The sequence below is a fragment of the Protopterus annectens genome, chromosome 3.part0, assembly GCF_019279795.1.
Source record: "Protopterus annectens isolate FY-2018-M chromosome 3.part0, PAN1.0, whole genome shotgun sequence".
NCBI lineage: Eukaryota > Metazoa > Chordata > Ceratodontiformes > Protopteridae > Protopterus > Protopterus annectens.
Window position 1 is genome coordinate 1,025,314,413 of NC_056731.1, and position 12,096 is coordinate 1,025,326,508.

The 12,096-nt window shown below is 40.8% G+C and overlaps 1 protein-coding gene across 2 annotated transcripts in view; it reads right to left on the reverse strand.

The window, feature by feature from the left end:
* Nucleotides 1-212: 212 nt before the first annotated feature.
* ST6GALNAC4 (ST6 N-acetylgalactosaminide alpha-2,6-sialyltransferase 4) overlaps nucleotides 213-12,096 on the reverse strand; it is a 435,498-nt gene continuing 423,614 nt past the window's right edge. The window contains exon 8 of one of the 2 annotated variants that reach the window (XM_044065319.1): nucleotides 213-580. In XM_044065319.1, coding sequence (XP_043921254.1) covers nucleotides 430-580 — 151 coding nt within the window. In that variant the 3' untranslated portion in view covers nucleotides 213-429. The remainder of the gene's footprint in view (nucleotides 581-12,096) is intronic. The other variant, XM_044065320.1, reaches the window with a different exon arrangement.

Sequence of the window (12,096 nt, forward strand, 5' to 3'; positions counted from 1 at the left end):
ACTGTAGTTTCTGCTTGTTTGACAGCTACTATTAAAAATAGTCCAAAAAATAGAATGATGAGATAACACCAGGCTCTCAGCATAAAACAAACAATCCTTTATTTTAAAACAATCCTTTATTTTAAAACAACATAAGAAGATTTTAAAACAACTGAAGAAGCAGCAAGAGCTGTGAAAGTGCTTATGTTATTTTAAAATAAAAGATTGTTCGTTTTATGCTGAGAGCCTGGTGTCATCTCATCATTCTACTTTTTTGGATTGCTTTACTCTGGTTTATTTGTTTGGTGAGACATTTACACAGCACAGGTTGGCTGTTTTTTCCTGTTGACTATTAAAAATAGGCCTGGATAATACTGTACCCTATACTATGTGTTCAGTTTGACTTGTTCTCGGGTTGGGGAGAGGAGAAATTTATTCCTATCTTCCTTTTTAAAACTCTAAAACACTAAAAATGTAAGGTATGTTTCTGCAGGGGGAAAACAAAGTGCGACACATGAAAATTGTACTGTATTTCTCCGATATTATTTTGCCAGTTGCTTGCGAGTGTTGGTTGCTTGAGTTCCAGTTAACAGAGCGTTTACTGTAATGACAAAAAAACAAAAAAAGATTGCCTAGTTAATATGAATATACATGCAAAAAAAGTAATTTCTTGTGATTTTGTGACACTTCAGTTATAACTGAAGGCATATCTCTCAACCTGTAAGTACAGAGACAAAAGTCTTGACAGAAACATTTAATTGGTTAAAGTAGTTACCAAAGTCCAAGATAAGAGAGTAATGAATGGCACCTTTACTCAAAAGTGTTAACCAGAACAATAAGGTGCAAAGCAGAAGACAGAATCCATATGGCTCTGAGATGACCGAGTACTCCCCATCGAATACCCTGTACCATTTCTCTTCTAACTAACTAAAGAACAGGTCCTCACTGCACTTTCCACATTGAAAAACACTGCATCAATGGGACCTGATAATATCCATGAATGCCTCCTAAACAGCTTCAAACAGGACCTATCAGGCCCACTAGAATCTCTGTTCACCCACAGCCTCCAGACAGCTTCAACCCTAAGGAATTAAAGACAGCAACTGTCACCCTACTTACACAAAGGTGTGCCATCAACTGATCCAGTGAACTACAGACCCATAAGTTTGTCTAGTCTTACATGCAAAGTCATGGAAATAATTATTACGGACCTGATAAAGACAGGAAATATTAAAAAAAAATAAATAAAAAACTAAAAAAAAAAAAAAAAAAAAAAAAGGACCCATCCCTGTTTGGATTTGTCAATGGCAGTTATTGCCTACTAAACCTGGTAAACTTCTTCAAGAAGGTCACTAGAGCCATGGATGAGGGCAAAATATTTTATTTATTTAAAATGTATTTACCAGGAAAGTCCTACTTGGAATGAGCCAATTTTTTTACCAGAGGCCTAGGGAGAAAAGCTCCAGATGCATGTCTTTCTAATGTTGGAGGAACCGGAGCAGCCAGAGGAAACCCACATGAATGCAGGGAGGACATGCAGACTCTGCATAGAAGGCACCCCAGCCAAGAATAACCTTTGAGGGAAATTGGCTAGGCTTAAAAGTTAAAGAAGGGCAGCTAGGCTAGTAATTCATTAATATGTCATTTAGGTTGGCATAATGGTGAAGATATTTGCCTTACGGACAGAAGGTGCATGGATTGATTTTCACATGGGTTAACTGGTTAAACTTAAAATGGCCCACAAAGGCAGTTAGCCTAGTACTATTCTATGAACCTATGTGCCATGGTGGTAAGAAGATTATTCTACATGGTGCAACTTATAAGTAAGGGCAAGGCATCCGGATCTAAGGAGATCATAGCCCCACTATACTCAGCTCACATTAGACCAGTAATAGAGTACAATGCTTCCTCCAGTATGTACCTAACCAGGCATGTGCCAACAACTAGAGCAGCTACACCAGTTGCTCACTAAAAGAATACAGGGCATAAATAACATGTCCTATGTGGACCGTATCAAAGCCCTGTCCCTGTACTGTGTCTCCTACAGACTAGTGAGAGGTGATCTCTGCCTACCCTACAAGGCATTCGCCCATCCAGTCCTGATTAATATGATACATTCAACAAACAAACAGCACTGGAATTACCTGATCTAAGGATCTAAACCTCATCTGTCACATAAGCAAAACATGTTGGAGGAACCGATGTGCCTCACAGATTACCCTTCCCTGGAACAGACCCTCCATTCACGTGAAACATCACCCTCCTCTAATCCTATTCAAATGCAATTTAGACCAGTAGAAGGGAAATTGTCAATTTATCCCTCGCGTGTCACCTGTGGACTTTATGGACAGGAGCAGCTTGTAGATGCCCTAAGGCACAGGCATATACCAAAGTCAGTCTAGTCCTACGGCACTGATAATTGTAACAATTGGGGCATGAATGGCTAGGCTTAAAAAGGGTCTTTGGCCTTTAGCTAAGTAACTTCTTATGATCCTAATATTTTTTTTTTTTGTTACAGTGGCTTGCAAATGCATGAAACTGCTTTCCTCAGAAAGCTATAAAACAAAAATATGTTGGAGTCTAGAAATGCATATAATAACCAGAATCAGTTATTGTGGAATGTAGGAATGACTGAGGCCCCCCCTCTATAACAACTCATCTGATGCCGATGACTGCAAATTGGGAGCCATAATTGACTCTCCAGCTGACACAGACATTCTCCAAAAGGGCCTTACTGAGACAGACACCTGGTGTCAAAGTCATGGTCTCAAGCTAAATGCCAAAAAATGCATAGTCATTCCATTTCCATTTGAGAAAAACAAAACACCCATGAATTACCACATAGGTGACAGCTGCCTTAATACAGAAGAGGTAATAAGAGATCTGGGGACCCAGGTAGATAGTAATCTCTCCTTTGACAATCATATTGCCCAAGTAGTTAGGAAATCCTTCTATGTTGCCCATCTAATTACTAAAGGGATTTGCATCTAGAAATAAAGAGGTTATAGTGCCCCTCTACTCGTCACTCATCAGACCCATCATAAAGCACAATGCCCCATTTGAGATGTACCTCACAAGACACTTCCAACAGCTGGAAAGACCACAAAAGTACCTCACCAAGAGGATTACTGGCCTCAAACATACATCCTATGCAGCCTGACTGGAAAAACTCCAGCTGTACTCAGTGGCATACCGCTTACTCAGAGGTAATTTCTGCCTGACTTACAAAGCCATGTCCAACTCAGAATTGATGGACATGCTCCACCTAAAGAAATCCAAGTCACTGCAAGCCACTCGCTCTAGTGAGCTAAACCTCGCCACAACAATAAATAGAACATGCTGGAGGGATAGATTCCTGTCATAGAGACTCCCCATGCTTTGGAACTAAATTCCTAACTACATTAGGCAGAGCCAACATGAGGGATCAGTGTTCCATACCAGAGGTAAACCCCTCACTGGTAAGATCAGATCATAAACTAATCACACTAGACATCCACATCCCGACCCCACCCCCAGTCAAGGAAACCACTGTGAAAAACTTTTCAAAACCAAACTTCACACTTCTCAAGACCGAAGTGGAAAGTTTCAAAGCCCCCTTGCTTAAGGATAATGCTATCCAATCCTCAGAATCCTTTACAAGTGCATTCTATGAGCATCTACAGGGATGCATGGATCAAGCCATCCTAAGTAAAACCAAGACTCACTCCTCCAAAAAGAGGAAGCCAGTCTGGTGGTCCCCGGCCATAAATAAGATATACAACAGAAGGAGGAAACTACTACATGACAGAGCAAAATTCCAAAAAGGGAAGGCATCACTGATCATTATTAGCAAGAAACTACGATCACTCATAAAATCATCCAAGGCCAGTTTCTAAAGAAAAATTGCAAAGGACTCTAAAGATAACCAGAAAGCCTTCTTTAGCTATATCAAAAATTTAGGTGGCAACTCTCAGATATGGTCTAAGCTAGTGCAAAATGGCAAAAAATACACTGAACCAACTGACATTGCCAACATCCTGGCGGACAAGTTCAGTTCAAACTTCACCCCCCCTCACACCCAAAAGGGCCCATCCCAGAAGAATGCAGAGCCACAGACATCACGGACATGCAGGAAAAACAGCCCTCTCCAAAGCTAAGAACACAGCATCAATGGGACCGGATGGTGTCCCAGGCTGCGTCTTACACGAGCTCCAAAAGGAACTAAATCCTCACCTAAATTCACTGTTCAGACTCAGCCTTACCACAGGCTATGCACCCAAAGAATGGCATACAGCAACAGTCATCCCACTCCACAAAGGTGGTGCCACAACAGAACCTGGGAACTATCGCCCTATAGGCCTGACCAGCCTGGTCTGCAAAGCTATGGAGCGAGTTATCATGGAAATCATAAACAGAGACATTGGGAACCTCCAGACACTGGACCCTACCCAATTTGGCTTTGTTAAAGGCAGATACTGCCTCCTAAACCTAGTTGACTTCTTTGAAACAGTTACCAAGGCCAGAGACGAAGGGAAGGTAGTTCACACAGCCTACCTGGACCTCGGTAAGGCCTTTGACAGCATTCCTCCCTCTGGCATCATAGACAAGCTTACCAGCTTGAACATTAACCCCTATGTCACGAGATGGGTGGCCAACTGGCTCACTGATAGAACACACATGGTCAGAGTTGCGGGTGCCATGTCTGACTCTAAACCAGTCACAAGTGGCGTCCCACAGGGCTCGGTCCTGGGACCCCTCCTGTTCGGTATATAATTCTCTGAGGTACAGGCAAGCACGGGAGGACTATGGCTGACCAAGTTCGTAGATGACTGCAAATTGGGGGCCATAATTGACTCTCCGGCTGACACAGACATCCTCCAGAAGGGTCTTACAGAGACAGATACCTGGTGTCAAAACAATGGCCTCAAACTGAATGCCCAAAAATGCATAGTGATCCCCTTTGGAAAAAACAAAGTGCCCACGAATTACCACATAGGTGGTAATCCACTAGGTACGGAAAATGTAATTAGGGACCTGGGGACCCAGGTGGATAGCAACCTCTCCTTTGATAATCACATTGCCAAAGTGGTTACAAATTCCTTCTATGTAGCCCACCTAATCATGAAAGGGTTCACCTCTAGATCAAGAGAGGTCATTGTGCCCCTCTACTCATCACTCATTAGGCCCATAATAGAGTACAATGCCCCATTTGGTATGTGCCTTACTCGGCACATGCAAAAGCTGGAAAGACCACAGAAGTATCTCACCAAGAGGATCATGGGCTTCAAAGAGATGCCCTATGCAGCTCGACTAAAGAAACTCCAGCTCTACTCGACTGCTTACCGCCTGCTCAGAGGTGATTTATGCCTGAAGTATAAGGCCATGTCCAACCCAGAATTAATGGACATGCTCCACCTCAAGAAAACCAAATCTCTTAGAGCCACACGCTCCAGTGAATTAAACCTCAGCACAACAATAAACAGGACATGCTGGAGGGATAGATTCCTGTCCCAGAGACTTCCCTCGCTCTGGCATATAATCCCAGTTTATGTAAGGCATAGCCCCTCGCTGACTCTTGACGAGTGGATGGGAAATTGTAAATTTACCCCGGGGATCACTTCAGTGGTCCTGTTAGACAGAGGCCCAGGAAACTAATTTAAAAGGGAGGCGAAAGCCAACACATTCTGGCTAGGCTTATAAATGCCCTTGGGCAGATAGCCTAGTACCTACCTATGAACATACATATATACACACATTGACATATACACATACATATATACATCTGTATTTTTTATATATATATATATATATATATATATATATATATATATATATATATATATAGACACACACACACAAACACACACACACACACACACACACACAAGCACGCACATATATGGTGCGGGGTTTGATTCTCACATGGGGTAATTGTCTAGGCTTAAAATGGCCAACAAGGGCAGTTAGCCTAGTACTAATCTATGAAACTATATAGGGTTATCTTACAGATTAGTACCTCGCGGGCAGTACTGCGCAGCTTTGGGCGTGTCTGGCATGATTGGCAGTTTTGACTGACACGTGTAGTTGTCAAGGCCAGCATCGACATGCCCATGTCAAATGTGAAATGTGTTACCCAAAAGAAGGAGTCTGCATCTTAACAGTAACAGTGACTAAGGTATTTTCAATTTCTGCATCAGTTTTGTAAAGTTAACAGTAAAAGCAAGTAAGTTGTTCGCAATTTAACACAAAAACAGCTTTATAAGGTGAAGTACATATGCAGTGCTTTCTTGCAGTAAAAGCAAGAAAGCTATTTCCAACTCAATTCAATTCCCCAATGTAGAGTGGTCTCTGAGTTGGTTAATATAAGTCGGAGGGTGCAGGGGGGCCTGCCCCCCTGCAAAAACATATATAAAACTGTTTTATGTTGCGTTTTCCGTTTAACGTAGTACCTGCGAGGTAGTAATCTGTAAGCTAACCAACCAAACAGTAAAAAAGGTGTACAGAAATTGTAGTAGTACTCCGAAGAAGTAGTTCATCTGTACAATTAAAACACATTACTTAAAGAAAACCGATTTAACAAGGAGTTCATTTTTAATAACCTCAGCAACAAACATACATTATGTGCAATGGCTGGTTTCTATGAGTTGTGACTTTAATAACAGTAGCAAAAATAAAATTTATGTCCCCAATGTAGAGTCGTCTTGGAGTTGGTGAATATAAGTGGGGGCCTGCCCCCCTGCAAAAACATTTATAAAACTGTTTTACGTTGTGTTTGCTTACAGTAATTAGTTATTTAGTAATTTCGCATAATGAGGATGACACTCATGTCAATGTTGCGTAGACCGGCCGGGGGCGTGTCGGGGCGGGATTTGCTACTGCGCACCCTGCGAGGTACAAATCTGTAAGATAACCCTATATAGATGTATATATACACACACACACACACACACAGACAGACACACACACACACACACACACACACACACACACAGAATCTACCAAACTTAAAAATGTTCACCTACCTGTAATGTCCAAGTGTGTAGTCTAAACAAGTCCCATTAATTCTTTGAGCAGCCATCTCCTACAAAGCTGACTGGTTCTCCAGATGACTTGCACAGACTCTGTAGAACAGTTTAAACAGCAGAATATAGCCATTATCTGTAAATCTGACTCCAAAATGCAAGTCATCTATAGCAAATCATGATAGTAATTTATAATCCAACTGTCACCAAACACAAAAGTAAAATTCTTAAAAAATTAGTAATTTATAAAAAAAGGCTGCACTAACATATTGGCCAACCTTCCATTATGACTGTAAGTTCCATAGCCAAGAGGAGTTGTGTAGAAAGTGACACACACACACATTGCATAAAACAGCATAACCACCCCCAAACAATTGGGGTAAGCCTCGTCTCTGCACAGGATGCCCATAGACAGTATTTGACTTTACTACTTTCTGATGAATGCATGAATAGATTACACTGGTTAACACATTCAGATAAATCCATTCATTGAATTCAGTAAGACCTTTTAAACATCTCAGAATTTAAACCTCTTATTTAGCGAAATGAAAATCCATACCAAGCCAGAAACCAATGCATTTAACACCTCATCAAGTTGAATATGACCATTTTCACCTCTGCTGGCATCCAGTATGTCCAAATCAGAAACACTTAACAGAAAGCAAAGGATGACTGTAGCAATTGTAGAATTATTAACATGCAAACCAATTGACTACGGCTTCTCTTAACACAAACTGAGAATTATGTAACTTTTTTTTATATATTTACTCAAGGATTTAGTTAATGTAACAAACTTAAAGAAACTGACTTTTCTGTGGAGACTGATAATAAAGCTATATATACAGTTGTAAGTGCCCTATTTACATGCTTGTAACACACCTGAAAACAGATGTGAAAAAAAAAATTTCAGTGAAATTCAGGAGAATGACAAATATCAGCTGTCCAAAAGGACAGTTGAGAAACAGAGGTTGGCATAGCTCTCAACATCTTAGTGCAAGAAATCTGGATAAAGCCTGACAAAATGGCAGGGACAAAGTCCCAAAAATAGGGACATATTTTAAATATTGCTCTTATAAACTTTTTGCTAGAGTAACAAGGTTTGCGTCAACATAATTTTATGAAAGGATTTGAAGTCTGGAACTGAAATGTATGTCATTATTTAGTGACTTCAATCCTCAGATCATTCCGGTCTTTTGCCAGAAAACCACACATTTTATAAGGAACAGACCAAAAACATGTGTCAAAAATCAGGACATTCTGCAAAAATATGGACAGCTGAGAGGTATGGCATGAGAAGAAACAGTCATTACACTGATGTGCTTTCCTTGCAAGAACCAAAACCTGTAAATGCATGAAGAGTTAAGATTACAGACACTGGCATCTCAAGATGTTCTGAAACACAAAAGCAAAAAGTACATTAAAGTATTTTGACTGGTATACTTTATTTTCTTGTAGTTGTGTATACATGTTATGTTCTTGAAACGCACTCACCAGTGCACGCACTGTCTGTAAAACACCATGCATATATCTTTTGTCCAAGTCTTGTTGACACACTGCAAACAATCTCAGCCTTCAGTGCAGACAAGACAGCGCATACTCGTTTTCCACTCACACAAACTCCAGCTTCATGCAGGCCACTCAAGAGTCACCAGGGACATAGGCCTAAGCATGTTATACCCACTAACTCTACCCACACAATGATGTGACTTAGTCATATGTCATAGGAATTGCAAATCAATTGAGCAGCAAGGGCATTTCAGCTTTGCCAGCACCCACCCTTAAGCCTTTCCTCCCTTTTCAAGATGGGCCAGGCCATTCATACCAGGGATGAATTTATGAGTAGAATTATAGGAGGTTACTAAGCTATTACCCCTGAGGTCCTTAGAAGCCTAGCCAAGAGTTTAGCCCGTGTATAAGTCAGCACTCGATGCCTCTGTCCAGCAGGGACATGGGTGGAATCCCAGGGATGTATTTTCTATTTCCCGTCCTGTTGTCCAGGTTGCACTTAAAAATTGGTCAAGAGGTACTCTGCTTAACGATGAGAGGAAGTCTATTCCACACATGGACGAGTCTCTGAGACACAAACGTGTCCTGTCAACAAGTCCTGTTGATGTCACAGATCAGGTTGTGGTTACTCATGTGGAGCTTGACTTGCGGATATGCAGCAGTCCCATCAAGGAGGGGTCTGTGATCTCCTTGTATGCCAGACAGAGGTCACCTCTGAGGAGTCTGTATGAAACCGAGTAGAGAGATAGGGATTTTAGCCTATCTATGTATGATAGATGTTTGAGGCCCTGTATTCTCCTGGTGAGGAACCTCTGTGGTCTCTCCACTTGCTGCAATGCTTTGCGAGGTACATGCCAAAAAGGGCATTGTACTCAATAATGAGCCTCATAAGGGAACAATACAGGGATTGTATGACCACCTTGTCCTTGGATGAGACACCCTTATGAGGTGGGCTATGTATAAGGCTTTCCATACAATGGAAGCAACATGGTAGTCAAAAGTCAGGTTGCTATCAACCTGGATGCCCAAATCCCTCACGGTTGATTGCATGCTCAGGATGTTGTTATTAATGTGATAATTTGTGGGGACATCACTCTCCTCAACGGGGATGATGCATTTTCTGGTATTCAGCTCGAGGCCATGTTTCTGGCACCAGTCATTTGTCTGACTGAGACTTTCTTGGAGGATGTCTACATCACTAGTGGAATTGATGATAGCACCCAACTTGCAGTCATCTGCAAACCTGATCAGTCATAGACCACTGGTTTTGGCCTGCGCCTCAGGAAAGAATATCCCAAAGAACATTGTCTTAGTCCTGATGACCTTCATTCTTCTGTTCTCTAGAGCACATCTCCACCTCTCCAGGGTCTCCTCAATGTGTTCCCTACTCTCACTACAGATCACAATGTCATCCACAAACATCCAGGGTCTCCTCAATGTGTTCCCTACTCTCACTACCGATCACAATGTCATCTGCAAACATCACAGTCCATGGAGATGCCTGTCTTATCTCATCTGTCAACCTGTCCACCACACACACACACACACACACACACACACACACACACACACACACACACACACACACACACATGTATATATATATATATTACATACATACACACACACACATATATCTGGGAAGATATTCATTGTTCCGCTGCTTTTATGAAGTGGAGTTCGATATTTTGAGTGTCTACATACACATTTACATATATATATATATATATATATATATATATACATACATACATACATACATACACACACACCCCTGTCCATCTCACAAAGAGGCATTCACAGTTACTGGCATTTAGTTGCAACAATGGCACATTAGAATAACTTTATGTACAGGACTACATTTGGGTGAAATCGACCCTAGGCACTGCCTAGTATTTCAGCACCCCCTGCCCCCCTCCCCCCACACATCCACCAGTGCTCCCATCTGCCCCTCCATCTTGGGCTCCCCATACCATACACATTACTTTTTTCACATTTTGCTTTACTCTTCTGCTTTTTCAATAAGCCATAATGTTCTACGTGCTCTGATGTTCATTTTATTTATTTTTTCTTTTTACACAACCTTTTCATCCAATGATGACTTGTGGGTCAGCTTTAGTTTTCCTTGCATCCATTGAACATAACTTTCCTGACCAACAAATAACAGTAATAACTATTTAGGAAATAACTCAATTAAGCTAAATCATGAGTCTTATTTTTTTTCTTTCAAGACCTAAGTTGTGCCCAAGGCCTTATTTTCAAAGCTGACAAAACAGGAGGTGACAAACTAATAAGACAGTTGCTGTGAGGATACACAGTTCCTATCTGGGAATACAGCTTGCATCCCTAGCCCCCGCCCCAAAAGACAGTCAATGCCTATGCATCCCTCTAGTATTACATTGGGTCTCCTAGAAGATCTAAGTGTCTGAATGTTCTGTGATGTATTTCATGCCTTACTTTTGAAATGTAATTACTTGTTAGCTGCACTTTTTACTGATACCCAGAAGGACAATGTATGTGTCCTGGCATTACTGGGTGTGTGGACAGATAAAAATCTGTGCCATTTTTACATACACACAAGCATAAGCCATAGCAATACTAGTTTTGTACAGCCAATAACAATAGATTGTTTAACACTGGTACTGCCACACCAGCTCAGTGACAGCTGTTTAGCAGTCATCAAACAGCAGCAGGGTTATCACCTGTATTTATTTCAATGAGTTGTAATGCATACCCGTCACTTTCCCTGATTTCACAGATTGTCCATGATTTTGACTCAGAATGTTGTTCTGTCCTTCATAAAAATGTTGATTTGCTAGTAAATCATTCAGGGTTACACACAGTCAATAAATTCAGATGTCAGAGTTTTATACTTATTGTCTAAAAATGCATGTTGATGCAAAAGTTGTTATTCTATTAACTTTTTAAGTGAACCAGACTAATATTTAAAACATGTTGATTTTGATCCTTTATTCTGTCATTTTTTTCATTCTGGAGAATTCTTAGCTAAGAAGTTGAACTTTGGTGTTCTGCCAGGATTTATAAACCTCCCAGAAAAAGAAAACCATCCATGAAGATCAGAAGCATTAGCTTGTCTTAAATTCCAAGGTTTGCACTGAGACCAGTCATTCTGGGCTGCTGATCTCTCTACTGCTTACCTTTCATGTTCATTATCAGGTTTATCCTGAAAGGGTCATATCATAGCCCTGTTAAAAGAGCATAATAAGGAAATTGGGTCATTTTTTACCTCCTCATTTTTCTACAACCAGCAGAAGCTTTTGTAGGTCCCCCACACAGTTAAGGAAGATTAAAGGGGCCCCTGCAGCCATAAGTAATGCAGGTACCTAAAGCAGGCTATGTTGTTAATTTTAGTGGAGAGAATGTCCACCAGCAAGGTTTAACTAAGCTAGGGGCACTGTGCGAGTGGTAAAATATTTAACGGAATTGTAAAGCCTGTTACTTGATAAAACACTGTTACTTTAACTAGAACATCTTTTAATTTAAAAGGAGATATAAATAAGAGTTATTATTACCCACCTGGTTTAGTAAGTATACAGGATTGCTTATTAGCTTTTGTTGGTTTGACAGATGTGTTAAAAATATCGATTTA